This window comes from Diadema setosum, chromosome 3 (assembly GCF_964275005.1).
Source record: "Diadema setosum chromosome 3, eeDiaSeto1, whole genome shotgun sequence".
NCBI classification, from domain to species: domain Eukaryota; kingdom Metazoa; phylum Echinodermata; class Echinoidea; order Diadematoida; family Diadematidae; genus Diadema; species Diadema setosum.
In genome coordinates, this window is record NC_092687.1 from 26,771,834 (window position 1) to 26,792,633 (window position 20,800).

The window sequence follows — 20,800 nt, forward strand, 5'->3', positions numbered from 1 at the left end:
CACGCAGTATCACAGTCTTAATGTTTGTTTGCACAATTATAAACCTTGGCAGAGCACTCTGAATGCAATACACCACAGACTCTTATGGGTGATAACTTCTTTTTTTTTTTCAAAACATTATCATGATGTTTCAACAAAATAATGCAAGCTACACTATTTGTTGTAGCTCAGTTAACAAGGAAGTTTAGCATCTCATACAGTGCAACAGCAAAACCAGACAGTGAAAAGAGGGGAAATGAGTGGGTGGGAGGATAGTGTACTCAGTTTACAGCAGGAGAAACACTGCACAAGATGAGAATTCATACCATTAAATTCTCTAAGGACGCAACACTCAGATCATCATGCACACACACTGACCGTCATTTTAAAGGATACAACAGTGATAATAATTTCTAGCAATAATGTTCACCACAACCATTGGATGTCTTCAATGGTTATTTTTTATGCTCATATACTGCTTAATACCCTGTTGCTTCTATGATCAATCCCTATTTAAACTATACTACCGGCAATTAAATACTGCAGAATACCCTGTTACCGTACACGTACGTACCCGCTCAAAGCATGAAAGAAAATTACTGCTTGTAAGTTGTATTAAAACTTTTCCATTTGATTTCAATCTACTATGAAATACCTGAACAAAGTAACAACAAAGCAATTTAATTATTTCCTAATATTTTTAGTCCACAGGAATACACCTGGGCATAAACTGTATCGCCCCTGTGCTCTCTAAAAAGAGTCTACAAAATGTACATGATCTTTTGGAAAACTATAAAATCATGGACAATTACTGTAGTGTAATAGCATTGGTATGATGAATAGCACATCACCGGACTATACAAAAGATAATCCTCTTTACCACTTGCTTGAATGGGAATTTATTCAAATTCTTCTTTTTTTTTGGGGGGGGGGGGTGGGGGGCAAGGGCCCATACCTTAATTAGGGCTTTAACAAGGAAGTGCCCATCCACATTGCTGGCATGATGGTACTCACAAGTTATTATAGGAAAGTTGGCCTGCAAGCAGTCAAGTGGTTTTGTAGCACCCTGCACTAGCGCTTTCAGAAATTGGACACAGACATGTACGGAGATACAGCATATCGTTATAAAAGTGAACATTTTCGTGCACTTCACGTGACAAAAAAACTAGCCTAAAATAAAACCACAAACATATTTTCCTTGTTTTATGTAATGTATTGATTCTGCGGAATTAAAGAATATTCTTTGCGAAATTCATCTGATGCTGCCGAGCATGAAAAATCATTCACACAATAATTTCCTTTGTAACAGAGCTCAGCTGACTTTCTGTTGCCTGTGTTTTGTCATGTGCATGTTTTGTGATTTGACCAAACCAAATGGTATATCCCACACTATCTAACAAAAAGGAACTCAAGGAAAATGTACATGAGTTGTGTATTGTCCAGTCCATTAGTAGTACTAATATATAGAAACCTTCTTAAATGCAAGAATGGTTTTAGAGAGAATGATTGTAGTTCAAATAACTACGAAACTAAGCACAATAACCTTTTTATCACTACCAATCCATTACCGGTACCTCAAAAAACACACGAGGACCTACTGTGCCCTCCCATTTATAACGAACTTGGTTATAATGAAACTCTTGTAACGAAGTTGAACTGCGTGGCCCCAAAATCATTTCTAATCTGTATATCTTTACAATATTTAACTGTTTGGCTTTAACACAAGTTTGATATGTAAAATAACAACAACAACAAACAAACAAACTACACATCCCAAAGACTTCCAAGTTACAACACCAGTCACCTGTACTTTCCAATCACAAAAAGCAAATCACCCACAGCTTGCAGTGCAAAAAGCATCACTGATCCATCCATGCATTATAATGCATTCCAACAACCTGGATCTACAAATGTACATACAGAGGAATTCAATTCTCTTCAAGATGCAAAGTTCTGTCCCAGAAATAAGGAGTCAAATTGTGAATGCATTTTCAAAAAAAAAAAAAAAAAGATCCATAATGCATGCATCTAGAGGACATCTCATGTGAATCAATCTGTTCAGCATTGTAATATACACCTCAGCAAATATATTTTCATATTTTGACATGACATCACCTTTAGAAGGAGCACATTCAATTTCTCCAGAAATTACATGCACATTGGTTATTGGCATTGTACATCTGTAGTTGCTTATTAAAATTTATGTGATGTACTATAACTGTTAAAAGCTTTTATTTTTGCAAGGGTTTAATCATTGCACATTTCATGAATCCCTGTTTGGCCACAAATTTAATAACACATAAAAATGTTACAAAGAGACAGGCATATAATTCAAATGTGTTTATGATGGACTCGGTGTCACATTGTGAAAACACCTCGCAAAAATGTCCATGACCTCCTTGTTCACTAAAATACACAAAAATAGCAGCTTTTAACGTACCATAGTACAAATGTGTGGGCCTATATGTAGCTTTCATGGATAAAGTGTATTCCAGAACATACACTTTTAATTTCTGCAGTGCAGAATGAAAATGACTGTGACTGTCTGATTCTTAATAATAAAAAAAGGGAGAAAATGTCTCAGTGCATAACATGACAAGGCCTTCATTTTGAGGAACATTTCTCAACAGTAAACAAAACTTACTACTTTGTAGCAAGAACTTTAAAAGGGGATGACTAGTAACTGATTACTGGGTATCAGTGGGAATGCTGGAGGATGATTGTTCCAAATCTTGTGGGATTCATTTAAAAGTATATTATATAATTGTTGTGTGAAAATTATTTCCTTCAGAATGGTCTCATATTCAAGTAATGTGCAGTTAAATGTTTCCAACTAGGGGGAACACTGACTAAAGTGTCGTTCAACCAGTTGCCCTTCACTGTGAACAGCTATCTCTTTCAGTAACTATGTGAATGTGTGCCACATTGTGGGAGCCAAGCGCCTCTAAATGTTCCATCACAGGAAAATGGCACTAAGTGGAAATTAGATGTTGTTCATCAATATCATCACCATCAATAATGCATGAAGTGTCATGATTGCATCACAACGAAACTTCATTGCTATTGAAGTAGTCTGACTGAGCACTGAATATCAGTTTTGTAATGCACGGCCAAATTGCTGTGAATGTTGTCCCATTCTAACGTTACATAGTAGTAGAATTCTACCATTGGACATGGCTCTGTGTGACAGTCCCATGACAGATATGCTCTAGACTAGTAAACCTAGCTAGAATGTGCATGCACATCCACACACAACAGCACACCTATGCTCAGTTGAGTCTAGTCCATAAGACATAGACACATCTACAGTAACACATTAGATCTAACAGTTAGCCCTGCAACATGGATACACCCAACCAACTACGAACTAGGCAACTGCATGAGCTGCAACTGTCACCCAAGTAGATCTATAGGGCCTATACGCAATACAGATAGGGTTACTATGTTAGGAGACAATAATAGCGTCTACCACTAGATTATCTACCAGCAATCCATTTTCCAAGCACTGATGTTGGATTGTACATGCCTCAGATGGACGACACTTGCTTATGTTCACTGATATAGCACAGGCAAAATCCCCGTAGTGGTAAGGCTAGGACGCGATTTGCGTTTGGAAGAGTGTTGACAGTGTCTAGCTGGACACCCTCCCATTTCTCTCACGTACTACGGCAATCCGCAGAAAGATAACGTCTACCGGCCTACCGGCCAGTGATACACTCGAGTTGACCAGCTTGCGGGAAGTGGAAATCGGGCCAAAATACCATATTCTTTGGGTCACGCGAGAAATTCATGCTTGTCTCTCATAAAAAAGGGAGGTGTCCTGCATTGTCAAAGCTAAACTTTACAGAAATTCCAATGTTTATTTCCGTACCGGCTTGCAAAATTCTCATATCAGCCATCTTGTTTTGACCTCTCGCAATGTAGGAAACGTATGCAGTGATATCGCAGAACGGGGTCGGTACACAGTTATATCGTTGACGGTACGGCGAAACCAACATCGACACACCATCTCATACAGAAAAATAGCATGAAACAGCGCTAAATAATCATCTACAATCATATGTAAGATGTTTTCTGCATTTTACCTTGCCCCTGAGGCTGATCCTCAGCACTATCCCGATCCGACATTCTCTCCTTCCAGGACGCTGCTATCTCGCCCTCAGCAATCAATCTTCGCTGCCGACCGATACTGATTATTGCGATCGCCTCTCTACGATGGAAATTGCATAGGTCTCCCACTACCGATACTAGGGTAGCGCCTGGCATCGGGAATCCCAGTGCTCTTGTGCTGCTTCGTTCATGTTGGTTTCACCCCTATGAATAATTCATATCGAGTTCGCATGTATTATTATATTAGTCGATGCAAGGCCATACGTCATTGGCTGAACTTGTGAGAAGTATGCGCGTACTTCAATGGAAAAAAACTTTTGACATTTTACGCAGGTGGTGATTGGTTGTCAAGTCGAACATGATTGTTGACATAATAAGGCTCCGAAATTAGTTCAGCAAGCACGCAGCTAGCTAGCTAGGCACATACAAAACACACACGTACCGGCAAAATATTGAGGAGATCTGAAATAGCCGAAGGTTTGTTTTGGTTGAGATATTCTTAGTCAATCCCAACCACACTGAAGCATATAAAATTTGAAATCCAGCATTGTACCTTCAAGGACTCAACGAGACTGTAAACTGAGACAACACCCGAAAAAGCAACTTTCTAATGCTAGATTATAGTTAAGGTCTATCTAACATATAACTGTGTAGGTTCTGACCGGGTTCTGAAGTCAGACTCAAGTTGGAACACGTGTAACCAATTGACTGGTAGAGCTTACAAGCCTAACAATTACAATGAAACCGAAAGGTAAGTGTACTATTGCCACACTTCTAACTATATATGACTTCTAAATTCTAGTAAACAAAAGAACTAAGAAGAAGGCCAATAAAGAGAGATGCTGAAATAGCATATTTAAACTGTCATCGCATCACTGCTACTACTATTTTAAGATCCTACTAGGCCTACATTTATTAATTTAGCGGACAGACAATCTGATATTATTAATATATAATGTTGGCTTCTAACGTTACAATCTTGCTTGGACTCAAAAGGATAAGTCGCATCACTGTTATAAAATTTGGCATTTTCTGTTGGAATATTCAGCGACAAAAAAAGAAAAAAAAGATTTCTAATCGTAGTCTGCACAGTTGTGACAGCTGCATATTTGCAGTTGCTCTGACATTTTGTATTCATCTTCTTGGTTACATCGACTGGGCTGTGTATAGACACTAGTTTACTGTAGACTCTTTAACAGTTATGTCTACTTCAAGTAAAGTAGGCCAAAGTTACAGGCACTAACAAGTGGATGCTGGGCATCGCATTAATTAACTGATTGATTGGACAGGAGATTCCATTTCAATTAAAATTCTGATTCAATTCAATTCAACTAACTCTTAGATTCTAAAACAAGCTGCTCTTACCCCTTTAATATTCAACCATAACACAGTCCAAAATTTGATTGCTAGCGAGAGTTGCTAAAAAAGCGCTAGATTACTAACCGCTACATCATATGAACCTATTGTTTTGCGTGTTGTCAAATTTTGGCACAGGAAGTTGAACCTAGGTGCACATATTTTAATCAAGAATTCACATTTATTTCCAATATTAGAATTTTCTAAATAAAAGCGAACAAACAAACATGGGGAGAGGGCGCCCCCCCCCCCCCCCTGTTTGCTTTTGCACAATAGGCCTATTAAAATTGGTTAGTGGTCTACATATACACATAATTAATGTAGCTAGGATTTGATAGGAATAGGGTGTATGAAACCACTTTATGCCCCCACTTATTTTACCCCGGAAGTGTCACCAGAAAAAAAAAAAAAAAAAAAAAAAAAAAATGAATGTAGAACAGGCCTAGGCTAGACCTCAGATCTAGTTAAATTTTTTGCTGATTGCAAGTTGTACCAGAGAGATTTTTTTTTTTTTTTTTTTTTTGTCGGCAGATGAAAACTTGAAGTGGGAGCCTCATGATAAAACCTTTTTTGTTTGTTTGTCTTTGTGGTCTTTGTGTGTTTTGTGTTTTTTGTTTGTTTTTTTTTCCGCTTGTCAGCTGAAGAAACCTAACATTAGAAGTGGAATTGAAAAGGTGCACATGCTTTTTTTTTTGTTTGCTTTGTTTTGTTTTGTTTTGTTTTTTTTGCTTGTCAGCTAAAAAACCCAGAACTTTAAGTGGCACGTACATTATACAGAAATAGCTGCCCCCCCCCCCCACAATTCTAAAAATGTGGTGCAGGCCATGGCTTTAACTAAAAGAACAAATAAACAAACAAACAAACAAATGCCCACCTCCAAAGAAACTATGCCTATGCCATATGTGGCATGGCCAATGGGCTGTGAAAGAGAATTTGTTGCCTAACAAATGTAGACCCACTTTACTGGCTGGTCGCCTCATTTCTGTTTTAGGCCTAGACCTATAATATAGAGATTGATCCAGACACTAGTACATATGTAGTGCATTTTGGGTTCACAGATAGCGATAGATGTATACAGTACGCTATCAAAAACAAGGCAAGATGCTAGAGTTTGAAGAGCATTTCTGAAAACTGAGAAATGTGAAACTTTACAGTTCTGTGATTTTTTTTTTTTCAGCAGCAGTTTCATTCTAAAGAGATTCTAGTTTGGAAAAAAAGCAAACAAATTGTTCCTTAAATTGTAACACGTTATGTCATCTGATATGAGCCTTAGCAAGTTTGATAAAGTTTTTTCTTTAACTGGTACTTGATGTTAAAAGAGTGTGGTGTAAGATCACATTCACAGCTTAGACCAACCAAGGGTTTCGATGGGCTGATCCTTGTTAGTTTCCTTTCCAGATTTAAATGTGACAATTTGTTATTATTCTTCTGATATATCTACCCCGTGAGAAATTGCTTGAAACCGCATGGACTAGCTCTGTTCTCTGTGTAAGTCTCCCAACAAAGAGTAGAAAATGAGCGCTACATTCTCTGTATCCTGGGAGCCAGAACAAAAACCACTTTCACTTTTATAGGTCCACCTGCATACTGAGCCTTGGAGCAAAAGACCAGTTTCCCAAAATAGCTGACAACCACAACTAGACTCCACGGTACAAGAGTATGTTCTTTTTACAAATGAACACAGCTCTTTGAGGAGTATGTTGATTCATGTGAGAAAATAAAAAAAAAAAATGGATATAAAAATAGAATGCATTTAGTTTCAGTTTGACAAGGCTCTAAGCATCTTAGCATTGAACAAAGATCACACTTTGTTAAAAATAGTTGTACAAACTGTTAAAAATAGAGTCATTTGGTAGCCAATCCAAAGTGTATTTTGAGAAATAGACTAGCTATATTTTGACTACTACTATTCATTCAGCAAACTACATCATATGGGTGGCTAGTTTGCAAAACATATTTTGAATACTGTCAAAAGTTGTGTTCACTAAAAAATTTTCCATGTTTTTGTCTGTAAGAAGGATTTCTTACAGTTACTTTTCATAAACAAAACGATTGTTGAAACTTAAGTTTCACAGCATTTTTTTTTGTATTGCTCTGTATTATATAAGACTTTTTTCACTTGCATACATGCATTAGGCCTAAGTATCATTTTGACAAAGAAATTGAAATCATACAATATTTTTCCGTTTTGTTTTTCATGTGACTACCAATCCTTTGTCTAGACGTGAAATAATTAATTTTATATATCAGTGCCCATAGCTCATTCTATTGTGTGAGAGAGACTTATTCTCTATCTGGCCATTTTAATATACATGAGATGTTCTATTTCATCCAATGTAAAGGATGTCATTATTGTAATTGTACATTAACCGTACTTCAAATCTATACATGTACCTTTTCCAAGAAGTACTGTTTGTTAATTGGTTTGTATGTTTGTTTGTAGAAGTACAGAAAAAGTAGCAAAAGCATTGAGTGAAATCATCTTCCAGCATGACACATTGCATTTTCCTATTATACAACAGAACTAGAAGAAGAAGAAAAAGAAGAAGGAAAAAAAAAAGACCCAGTACAAGTGCACCTGAAGTGAAATTTATTGGACAATAAATGTTTAGAGAAGTTTTAACCTTCATATAAAGCTTTGAGAAATTATCCATGTATATAAATTTCTCTTGTACAAAATATTTTCTTGCGATTTGTGAGTGATTCAGTCTCGTAACATTGACTTTTTCACTATCATAGTCATTGTGATACCTAATATCATCACAAATATAAATCGCATTATCATTATTAGAAAGTCACTTTGATAACTGTGCTTCATTTTGACTTTGGGGAAATTTTCCTTTAAAATATCAGTCATATTGTATAAGAGGAATAATGTCAACTACAGTAGGTCTTGTTACATGTATGACACTATTGTAATCACTGTGTACAACATAGATATTGGAGTATGAGTGCTATTGTTGATATCATGATCTAGCCTAAATGAAGATATCATTGTACTCATCTTCTTTTTCTGTCATTATCACCATATGCATTGTAGTTATTATTTTTCTGTTGAAGTGAAGTTGAGGTTGGAGTGTGTAATTATTATGATAATGATTCAGAATAACTTATTTCATTTATCGCTTTCATCATGTTTTGCTGCAGGGAAATTTTGATAGCTCAACCTCAATTGCCACAGTCAACCAAAAAAACAAGGATGCAGTATTCAAGTTTCATCGGGGACCACATTCCGTGTCGATACAAGTCTCTCATAGAAGAGAGCTCCCTAAAGCAGCTGCTATTCAGCGGCGAAGACCGGCCCAAGATCAAGCCGGAGTTCATCGCAGAATTCCGTAACAGAGCTGTCCACATAGGTAATATGGTAGTGGTAATACGGGTACTTTGTTCAATCATTATTTTTGTGTCACAACAAGGTGAAACAACTACAATGTGAAACAAATATAAAATCAGCACTTTTTGATTTTCAGCTCCCTTTGTTTTCTGAAAAAGAAAATGAAATAAAATAAAGAAATATTAAAATACGGTAAAAAAAAAATGCAGCAGAAAGAAGATCTTTGCACTGTCGGTCATAATCATTTCCAGCTGAAAAAGAAGTACACACCTGTACTACTAAAGTGTAATACAACAATTGTAGTAGAAGAAGAAGCAGTTATAGTATGTGAGTATTGCAGGTAGTTGTATTGATATTTACTGCAGCAGAAGAAGTAGGTGTAGTAGTTTTCATCTGTTAGGAAACAATCATTTATATGGCATTTCTATGTGCAATGTACTCGACTAAATTGCAGTTAACAAGTAACATGATGAAGATAACTCCTGGACTACAATCAGCCAAGAATCAATGGTGATCTGTTTGATTTGATTTCGTCTCTGTTTTTTGTTTTTTTTTTCTCTCTCTCTCTCAATATGAAATAATGTCCTACAAAGTCAAATGGCAATATTTGAATGCTCCTATTAGCCATCCACGCAAACAGGCACAGTGACCGTAGCGATTCCAAAGATATTAAAAAACATGTATGGCAATACAGAGATTATTTGTCATTTACAACGTATGTGAAATAGATAAATGCACTTCAGAAGAACAGGGTAAAGGTCAGTTGATGGTGAGTTACACCTGGGTCTCATCTCATTGGAAAAAAGAGAGAAGAAAAATGTTCTGATTGCAATTCTTGCTAGAATGTCAAATTTTTGTAGCAAAAGCCAGTGATCAACCAGGGTTCTTGCCATTACATTTTCACTTACCAAAGAGTTGCTATAGTAGCAACTTTTTTCTTCTTTTTTTTTTTACTGACATCCTGATGGTCAACAACTTTCTTTTCCTTGTTCTTGTTGTTTGTCTGTTTGTTTGTTTGTTTGTTTGTTTGTTTGTTTATTTTTAGGCAAGAGCAAGACGATCACAAAGGAAGACCGGAAGGGAGGGGCAAAGAAGAAAGGGATGGTGGAGGAGGACACCTCCAAACGTCTCTCACTGCAGGATCTCTATCGTCTTCTCAACACTGGCGGCAAGTTTTCGAGGGTGAGTTTGGTGGACCCTCTGGTATGTGGATGGAGCCCCCCACCCCCCCTCCCCCCGAAAAAAGATGAAGTGAAATAAAACTAAAACTAGAAAAGCAGGCCTACTTGGAGAGCCAGTGTAGACCTCATCCCCAGCCAAGCAGCTCATTTCAACCCGTACACAGATGCTGAAAATCGCCTTATTTCCCAATTTTACAAAATTCTGGTGTCTAGCTCACCTTCCTGCTGCACCTCGAGCACGCGCTCAGTGAGCATAATATGCACACCTCAAATACATGCAGCTTTAACTTCCTTGTTTATTGGCCCCATTTACCAAAGATAAAGAATCCTTTACAAAAAAAAAAATGATAACATAAAAATCCTAGATCAAGACAGCGGTCTGGGTCACTACCAAAATTTAATCATCTTTTCCTTTTGTCATCATTAACTTTTCCTGACAAGTTTCATCCAAATCAGTTTACAACTTTCTGAGTTATTTTTCCAAACAAACAGACAGACAGACAGACAGACAAACCAACACCGGTAAAAACATAACCTCTATGGCTGAGGTAACAAAGACAACATGATTAAGACGAAACAAAAGCCCAACGTTTAGCATTAGCAATAGTCACATCACCCTGTTGTGCCGTTTTTGGAACACACAACAGCTTTGATCATCAGCTCCAAAGCAGTCAACACATTAGATCACACTCCTGACTGACTTTTGGATTATTCCTTTCAGCTGGAGATTAAAAGATAAAAGATTTAAAAATACATATGTATAATCCTCAAAGTGGAATGTAACCCAAATATTTAAATGGATTGAGTAAATGCATCAATGTTAGTAGAACACACCAGTGTATGCGAGAAGTGAAAATTCAAAATATTTTCATTTTTCTAGCATAATGGAAAAGCACTTGAGAGATTATACCTCTTCCAGAAATAGGGGGAGTTATATTACCCTTAGCATAAGCTGCATCAAGATGAGGTAATCATGTACTTTTTATTGAAACAAAAACTGAAATTTTGTGGAATCCTCTTTAGGTCTTTTTTTTTATATCATTGCCCATGACTGACATCAAAAACTGTTCTAGTCTGCTCATCCAGTAATGACAGCACCTAAACTTTAAAACTTCTGAACAGATTGTCTGATTTTCCTCAAACTTCATTGATGCATTTAGCTAATATTGCTGCATTCACTCAAGCCACATTTGGAGTTGAGTTTCATTCTCCTGTAAAGGTGGTGGTACCTGCTTGCCCTCGTTCAGTCATAAATTATGCGTTTTTTAATCAAAGATGATAGATACTGTTCATCTTTATGCTTCAAAATAATACTTCATTGTCTAGATGTCGTTTGCAATGTTCTCACTGTGAAGCCACATAAAGCATGTGAAAGATTCCTTTCACATCTGTCTCCCCTCCCCCATTCCCATGAAAAATAGTATAGGCATAAACAAAGAAAATGTTGTTCTATATATTGTGTACTTTCAGCTCATTTCTAAACTGAATTGCTACAGTACTATCCCATTTGTTACAGATGATTTCAGACCGTTGCTACTGAGTTCTTTGTAGATTTATTCGTTTTTATTTTGGTTGGCATTCTAAAATTCCATTTTTTCTTCTTTTCATATTGTGTAGCATCCACAGGAAATACTAAAAACAACAAAAATTCAGTTGCAACTTTCTGGTTGCCGGACAAGTTATATTGTTTTCAGAGTAGGAAAGCCTACAATTTTCCTTTGTTTCATTTATGTTTTTAGACACCAATTGATCTCTGATTAAATCTAAGATTCTTAGGTTTACATATCAAACTTGTTCAAATGGAGATACGTAATATAAAAACATCCATGTGTACATTAGTATAGGAGTTACAATGCTCAGTCTCTGGTTCATACACAAGCAGCTAGTGTACAAACTGCACTTGCGACAGAAGAGTGACACTGTTCACTAGCTGCCGAGAGAGGGCGCTACCACCTAAAAGACCTTGGGAAGACATTCATGATCTACTCTGCTTTAGTTGTTGTAAATCTGCACAGTATCAGTGTCACCTCTGTCATGTTGCCAATTTGATGCTTGTATTTCTAGGATACATTCTTTTTTCAGCAATTCGTGTTTGTTTGTTTGTTCGTTCGTTTGTTTTTTAAACCCATTTCTTCTTTATGCCTTCATCAGCATGTTATCTTTGAAATAAAATTGTAAGCCATACGTTGATACCACAATTTCCGAAGATGGTGAAGCTTAACTTGCTTTGTGGGGCTATAAATTTGTCATTAAAGCTAACCCAGTCCTAGGGGTATGAGACCAATAAATTAAAGACTGAAATGAAAGGGAAGTTTTAATTCTTGCTAATTACATACTACCATTGAATGATCAAAACGACCAACCAGATACCGGTAATTTAAACAAAAATAGATTTGATAAAATGCAGTTTCAGGCTTGATGGGTTGGGCAGGTACACTGTAACTGCATACTGTTCCTCCTGAAATCTGTTTTCTCAAGATGAATGTGGTCTGTGTTCATAATATCCACCTGTTTTTTTCACTCTCCAATAGTATGTAAACATAAATATGAAAACGGGCTTTTGTACACTTGTGTCTCCTCTCCTCAAAAGTAATATCTATTTTTCCCCTTCTTCTGAGCCTTTCATAGCATTCTGTAAATCTAGTTATAGCATCCATAGGCGTCTTAATTATGCTCTGTATGATCTGCACCCAAGTATACTTTTACCTTGAAAAAAAATATATATAATTGCTACAGTAACCATAATAGCATTAGCAGTCTCATTTTGCTTTGAGTAGCTGTTCGAATGGCAGTCGCAAAAGTGCAAATCCCAGTTGTCTTTTTGGAAATATTTGTTGAAGCCAGATTATATACTCTATGTGAAATAGTAGCCTTGGTGCAAATTTATCAGTGCAACTTTCAATGTGCTCTATTGACCACCTGGAACATCAACTGGTTTAGTTCCTTTTGTAATTGGTGCAGATACATGGAAATTGGTTTGTGCAATCAAAAAAATCCCTTCAGTATTATCTGAACATTAATAATTAAGGGTCCATTTCCTGTTTCATTGTTATAAACAAGCTGTACCTGAGTGTACCCCTTTGAAGTAAGTAAAGTTTCTGAGATTTAACCATGGCATTGAAAAACCAAGGTAGGTTAGAACTGTTATGTACAAGGATACATAAAGAGTTATGAAAGTTTATAGAAATATGGAATACATTTTTGGTCCACCTGGATCCTTCCAAGCTCTGCATCCAAAGAGGTAAACTTTAAACCCATTTTGCATTTTGAAATTTGGCTTGTTCAGCTGAAAGTCAAAAGTTAGCAAGGCCATGAAATGATGTAAACATGTGAGCAGAAAACACACAAAACTTTTGTTGATATATACATTGTTTACACATTTGTGGCTCCAATGTCCATTGTGCAGGTTTTCCGTGGCTGGAAGATATGTCCGACAGTCCACAACAAACCCGTCCTCTACGGTCTGCCAGACGATCCCAAGGGAAGGAGGACGTGGAGATCCAATTCCCTCTATCTGAGCAGCTACGACGGCCCGCCCCTCCCTCGATCCCGGCACCTCAGCCACAGCACTCCTGGCAGCAGCGTGACTGGCCGCATCCAGACCTCCCCCTCTCTGTTCCACACCAGCAGTCGAGCTAGATCGTCCACCAAAAAGGTTTGCTCCAGCCACGAGGCAAAGTCCAGGACTGATCAAACCGCCTCGCTGCACGACGCCGTCGGAGTTGTGGAGGGAACAGCACCATCATCTGTCATCCGGCCTAGCAGCGCGTCGGAATGTGCCCAGGACCGGTCAGTGGATTTGACCACCCAAGCCCCTTCCTGTAGTGACCAGACTCTTGACCACAGCGAGGTGACCGATTGTGACTCGCAGCACATCAATGGCATGTACTCCTGTATCGGCAGTTACAGGTGAGTAGGGCCCAGCTAGGGCAGGCCTATATACTCATCTCAAGTAGATTTGATATTGATTTGACCCAATATTTATAAAAGTGATGCGATTTAATATGATTATTTCCATTTAACATATTTTTTCTGTATATCCTTTATCTATTTCTAGATAGAATGGGATTGTAGACTCCTGCACAGGGAAACCTTGTTAATCAAGACCGGAAGATGCAGACAATTGCCTTACTGTTCCAGGGCCCTGTTGCAGAGAAAGATGTCATCAAACACACAAGTTTAAAAAAAATGAATAAATAAGTAAAACATAATTCAGGTTTCAGCCAATCAGAATTTAGAATTCATAGACTTATGTAAATGATTTTCTCATCTATGTTTGATCACAACTTTTATGTAACAGTGCCTAGTGTTCTCAGTGTATCAGGGTAAACCCCCCCCCCCCCCCAAAAAAAAAGAAAAAAGTAAAGAGTTTGGAACAGGGTCTGCACAATCTTTCTGTTTTCACTAGGGTTTTCTTTTGTCCAAATTTTTTGTCTCGAGGTTCCACTGTATCATCAGTTACAGAGGACCAGCGCAATCTTACCTCGCTGTGATTTGATTTGTTTGATTTGATTTGATGTGATTTAAACATTGATTTGATTTTCTCCTGTATCCATTAGCAGAGTGAATCTGGCATGATGATTTGATGATTACATTCTGGATGAAGTGATTTTGCTTTGCTGTGCTTCTGAACAAAACAACTTTAAAATGCCAAATTATCTGAACCCATATGGACATACTTTTCATATTGGCAATTTCTCAATCAGATAACACACACACACACACACACACACAAAATCCTTTCTTCCCTTGATCTGTATTAATTGCCATCACTACATCGATCCAACCAGAGACGGCTACACTTTCAGGAAGCTTCAGGAACAGCGCCCTCGCTCTGGTTCTGCGACTCGCTGTCCGTCCCCGCCCCACCAGACATCATCAGCCAGGGCGCCTTTCCTCTACATAGACAGCACCACCAGCCTGGCCACCTCCACAGGCATCACGGGGAAGCGCTGCAGGGCATCCAGTGCCAGGGGGATACAGTGCTACGGCCACTTAAAGCCAGAATCTCGCCCCACTGACGACATTGTCGATCCAAAAGTAGGGATCAGTTTCTCATTCATTTTACATCAACAGAGATGCCAGCTAGTGTGTGTTTACAATGTAGAGTATAAGACTATAAATCATCTCACCTTATGGAGTACCAAAGTGTGTCATAACCAGTCATCGCCATGGAAACTGGTTCTAAACAACTTCACATTTATTGTTGTGAACTGTGCTCACACCTGGTTGCAACCCAAGCTATAACAAATTACCATTATACTATCACTAATTGGTACTCTACAAAATTGTGATTTTAGAATTAAGACATGATCTATTTTTTTTCCTGGAATTCATTTCAGTTTGCTTTGTATTTCTAGTGGTGACATCTGTTAAAAAAAGTAGAGCAAACATAAAGTCCCATTTAGAAATAACAAAAACAAAATCAGCAGACATGATTAGATCATTGGTGAATACACAGATATGTGGCAAATCCTGTCATGCGTGGGCTTTAAGACGAGACTGCTAGTCCATCACTTTTTTCTTTTTCTTTTTTTTTCTTTTTTTTTTTTTTTTTGGGGGGGGGGGCTTTTTTGCAGTTTTATATTGTCTTGGTGATGAACATAAATGTACAATGTAAATACAGACATGCCGATCTGTTCTTATCTTGGTTTTAACAAAAGAGTAAGGCCACAAAGTAAAGGAGCAAAAAGTGTGCAGAAGTTGTGGGGAGACATCACATCTTGGGGAAGGTATTTTGTTCTGTTTTCTTTTGTTTTGTTTTGTTTTGTTTTGTTTTTTGCTTTGTACCACTTAAAGCAGCTTGATCTTCACTAAAATGTCAATGGCTGGTTACCCCAGCATTGCTAGGTATCGCATTTAAAACCTTTAAAACTCTGCCACACTTGTCTATGGATTTCCCTTTCAGCCAATGAAATGGCAGCTTGGCCAGCGTCTGCATGACCTCTGCAACACATGCCTGACCCTCAACAACCCCTCGCCGTCAGAGGTGGCCCTTCTGTGCAGGTTCCCCTCCCAGGCCCTGCAGAAGAGCTCCCCGTCCATCCCCAGCAACACCAATGGCAAGTTTGGGGGGAAAACCTCTGGTGAGTAAAGCCCCCTGGCCTCCCAACCGCCGCCCATTTCCCCTAGCTGAGTTCCCCATCATCCCCCCCCCCCCCTTTCCAACTCAACAACCCAGCTTGTCCTATCTCGATCTCTGTCAAAAAACCCAGTCTTTTTTAACCTCTCTTCTGCCCAATCACCCCACCCTCTCGCTCTTCTTCAGGTGATCCCCATTCCCTCTTGTCCCTATCCCTTCTCCTCCTCCTCCTTCTTATCCCATCCCCCCCCCCCCTCCATTCTATGTCCCAAGTCTCTCAAACTTCACACTCCGTTCCCTCCTTTTGTTTTGCATCTCTTCTTCTTGCCCATTTTATCACGGACAAATTTGTAATCAGCGTAGCTTAATGTGCTTCAATGCATCTCCTGTCAATAAATATTCATATAACGTACGGTGAAATCTGGTGGATTGGATATTGTAGACGATTATCAAAGAAGAACTTACTGCCTTATAAAGTAGACATTGCTTGATTTCATGACTGATCAGGGTGTTGTGATAAAAGTCAATAACATGGGAGCCTCATCACAATTAGAACAAGGATCTACATGTAAAACCATGACAATTACAGTGTACCTTCTTGTACCAAGTTTTTCATCAGATCACCATACAAAATCTAAAAAATACTAAAAATTTGGATCTGAAAAATCATCTTGTTATAAAAGGATCGTGTAGTATCCACCTTTAAAACTAGGTTCCACTGTACAGGGAGACCTCGTCATTACAAGCAAGCTATGCCAGGGTTTCCTATACTATTAATGTCAAAACCCACAAGTTCTCCTGTCCTCATCTCTCCATCCAGACAAACCCTATCCATTCCAGCTCAACATCTCTGCAGCCAGCTGCTCCGTTAAATCCCCCTCCAAGAAGACCGCCAAATCCGTCCTCAACATCTCTTGACGAGCCTGATCACCATGCAGAGTTGTTCTTTGGGGAAATACAACTCGTCCGTCATCAGTGCCATCGGGCATCATCATTGTCATCATCATTATCATCATCACATCGCAGTTAACAACTCCATCATCTTCACTTCAGTGCTGTGATCATTTTCTCTAATCGTAAAAGGAAGACTACCTGTAAAACACTGTCTTGTAGAGGGTGGTACAGGCCTATCTTTTCTCTGTGTTGGATGGAGTGTATCTTATCGTCACACATCGCTGCGCTGCGGTTATCTTAGCTGACCACTTTGAGGAATGACCACTTCGATAGTCAGATGCAATCCCAATTTCCTTTTCACCACAACAATGAGCATTCTAGCCCCGACATACATCCTTTGGAACAAGCTGACAGAATTACAAGCACTTCAAGTCAAAAGGAACATTTCAGCATCTGTGAATGCTCTGTTAGGAAAAGACTATTCTCCATCTTTACTTCGTAAACTTGGAGCACATCAACTTTCAATAGCTTGCAGATGATTTGACTTGCTGTGTTGAGGGGCATAATGAGCAATTGACATTTTCTGTCAATTAAAGATTTTGTTCTAAGATTCCTGTAAAATTTTCTTCCCTGACCATTGAATGCACAGAGCAGGGGTGGTACTTTTATTGTACATTGAAGACTTACCCTGTAATTCATCCCATGTAAGGTGATACCTGTGACATACACTTTATGGGGGAGCTTCAAAGCTCCCCTGTGATAAATACATAATGGTCATCTTTAAGTTGTACGAATGTATGGAGTTAATTCTTTGTCATTATGCTGCAATTTTGATTGTATAGTGAAGATGACATGTTCACTCCATCTTTTCAAGGACAGCTCTGCTAAATGAAAGTGTCATTACAGTGTACCAGTACATGTACCTATTCCTTTTTTCTTTTTTTTTAAGTATTAAATGCTGTATAGAGATATTTCTAACATGCTACAAGTGTTCTGTATGTTTGATTGGAATTCTAACAAGGTGGTTCATAAATTTTATTCACTGTACTATGTGTCTGTGTGTCTATGTAGAGATGAACAATAGAATCAATGTTCATATACAATACCATCTGATAACGGCCTGTTGCATTCCCCGTCGGTTAAAGACTTGGTAGCACGATATGACGCTAAATATTCCTGAGGTCCAGTTCAAGTTTTAAAACCAGAAATTTTCACAAGACATCAGAAATTATCTGTTACAAAATATGTAATACGTGCGAGACAGAGCATTTCCAACATGGGTAAGGGTGTGCATCCATTCGAAATTATATGTATGCTACCATGCTCTTTTCGCTGACCCATACCTTAGTATTGTCACATGAGCAATAAATACATTTGTATTCTGTTAAAGGGGATGGCTAGTAACTGATCAGTGGGAATGCTGGGGGATGATTGATTCAATTCTTGTGGGATTCATTTAAGAGTACATTATATATCTACTGTTGTGTGAAAATTATTTGCTTCAGAATGGTTTCATATTCAAGTAATGTGCAGTTTAGCATGCCTGTACAGTGACAGGGCATTAAACTGCACATTACTTGAACATGAGACCGTTCTGAAGCAAATAATTTTCACACAACAATAGATATATCATGTATTCTTGAATTAATCCCACAAGAATTGGAACAATCATCCCCCAGCATTTAAACTGATTCCCACTGATCAGTAACTAGCCATCCCCTTTAAAGTGGCTGATGTGTTTAGCAGACACATACGTACAGTTGTATCACCTATCCACGATTTCTTTGTGCTATGGGGTCTTTGACCAACTACCTACATGAGCTTGGTGGGCATTTCGCAAAGCTCGCAGGGTTTTTTGGAATCTGGCAGGAAAAGCATTCACAGGTATCCTCCAGTTCTTGTTGATTTTTCCCTGCCAAAAGTCAATATTGTAGAATGAAACCCCTTTTTACCGAGGACACTAGGAATTGCCGATTATCAAGTGGTTATAACCAGTACTTACAACCTGGCTCTGTAAACATACAAGAGACCAGATAAATAAAATTATGGAAAATCAGGACCACCATTTTCAGCCTGTTGTTATAAGCAGGCTCATTATTCCCGAGTTTTCCCTGAATTACCAATGACACACTGAAAACAGAAAGTCAGTTTGACTCACACAGAATACAAAACGTCTGTTTGAATGAAATATATTTGTATAATATCTATACATAAATACTAGCATAATGTGGCCTACAATATGAACAGTGAAGAGTAAATATAAAATAGACATCAAGGCAGCATGCAATCAAATCACATCAATTTTAACATTATGCATCTTAGTAACTTTGGTCATAGTTGATCTCCGCATAAAAAATGACTGGTTATTAATTTACACATGACCGTCCATTCAATATTACAAGTGTACAACATCTGTGTATATCACAAGAACAACAATGTACATGATCTCCAAGTATGAAGTTATATCATATCAAAGGTGATTATTCTCAAGGCAATGTTGGGATTATGACAAACATGAATGATGGTGACAAGTACTAGCATTAACACATGCATTTCAATACAACTGTACCTAATAAAAGAACAATCCATGTTCAAATTTGGCTGTCATCTTTGGAGTCCCCTTTGCAAAGTAATGCAAATATAGATAATCATTTAAATTACTGCATTACATTTAATTCGTATACATAATCTCTGCACGTACAATTGTATATGAAAAGCGTAAAACGGATATTTTTTTTTGTTGCAACTTCCTCCAAATTCTCTCTTATTGACTTTGGTTTTTTCAATCTAAAGGACCCCCTGTGGACATAAACTGGTAATGGGGGCACACAATTTGCTATTACCACGCATTAATCGTAATTCTTGCTCTGGCTGTCTCCCTATCAGCAAAAAAAAAACCAAAAAAACAAAAAAACCATAGGGTTAAAACGCCGGCAAGTACAACAATTTGAGTTTAATTTGTATGAACAAGGTGATCTGCAAACATGTAATATAAGAATACATTTTCCGGGGTAGGCAGGCTTATGTATAAAAACAAATCGTAAACTGCAACATATTCTGAAATTACACAAGGTGTCTGGAGCTATCCAAAGCCTTTCTGTTCACACAAACAGACAAAATGTACAATAACGTTGACCATCAATCATAGAGCGCACTCCCATTACAACAAACACTGTTATGAAATTCCCTTTACAACAAAGTAAAAATTCAAGTCCCAAAATTATCTACATATCTGTATACACTTTAGAAATATTTGTGTGCTTATAACGAAATTCTGAAATAACGAAAGAAAATTGCCAGGTCACGAGGAATTCGCAATAATGGGAGTTCACTGTACAAAGAGTTATTGCCACAAGCAGTTTCGAATTTTGAAGAAAAAAAAAACAAGTTAAGATGGCACAACATATTTATTTCACACTTTATTTTCCTGTTATTTAATGAGCACACAAAATTACAATATAACAAAAATGACAGTTTTAGACAAGCATGGTTGTTATTGATTGATGAATTAACATTACAGGATAAAGCCATATTCATCAACATGAACAACATATAACAAGAACATGCACTATCATCACTTCAAACATTTACAGCTTCTAGAGAAGTCTGGAACATGCAGCGAGTTTTTTTACAAATGATGACTAAGACATGGAAAATGATTACTCGCACATGTGGCAGAGGCAATGGTGCTTCAACTACAGAGGGCGCTGTCACTACAGTGCTTTGGTCTCGGCTGGAAAATCATTTCAACACTGAACAGCAGTTTTAACAAATGGACTGGGGATCTAGCATGGCATGATTCAAAAGAACTACTTACGTGTACTGAATTTGACTAGTTTCAAGTAAAAAGTTGTGCTTACCAGC

At 37.9% G+C, this 20,800-nt stretch overlaps 2 protein-coding genes across 6 annotated transcripts in view; one reads left to right on the forward strand and one right to left on the reverse strand.

The window, feature by feature from the left end:
- LOC140226564 (transcriptional regulator protein Pur-beta-like) overlaps positions 1-4,175 on the reverse strand; it is a 71,523-nt gene extending 67,348 nt beyond the window's left edge. For all 4 annotated transcript variants that reach the window (XM_072307021.1, XM_072307020.1, XM_072307019.1 and 1 more), the window contains exon 1: positions 4,065-4,175. In XM_072307021.1, the coding sequence (XP_072163122.1) occupies positions 4,065-4,107 (43 nt within the window). In that variant the 5' untranslated portion in view covers positions 4,108-4,175. The remainder of the gene's footprint in view (positions 1-4,064) is intronic.
- Positions 4,176-4,531: 356 nt separating this feature from the next.
- LOC140226318 (uncharacterized) lies at positions 4,532-17,898 on the forward strand. 2 transcript variants are annotated; one of them, XM_072306813.1, is made up of 7 exons: positions 4,532-4,566; positions 8,593-8,801; positions 9,825-9,961; positions 13,367-13,869; positions 14,751-15,000; positions 15,869-16,046; positions 16,863-17,898. In XM_072306813.1, exons 2-7 carry the CDS (start codon positions 8,645-8,647, stop codon positions 16,958-16,960), a joined length of 1,323 nt encoding a protein of 440 aa, XP_072162914.1. In that variant the 5' UTR covers positions 4,532-4,566; positions 8,593-8,644; the 3' UTR covers positions 16,961-17,898. The 2 variants fall into 2 exon arrangements, with proteins under 2 accessions (XP_072162914.1, XP_072162913.1); XM_072306812.1 differs by having other exon boundaries at positions 4,533-4,840.
- The last annotated feature ends 2,902 nt before the right edge of the window (positions 17,899-20,800 follow it).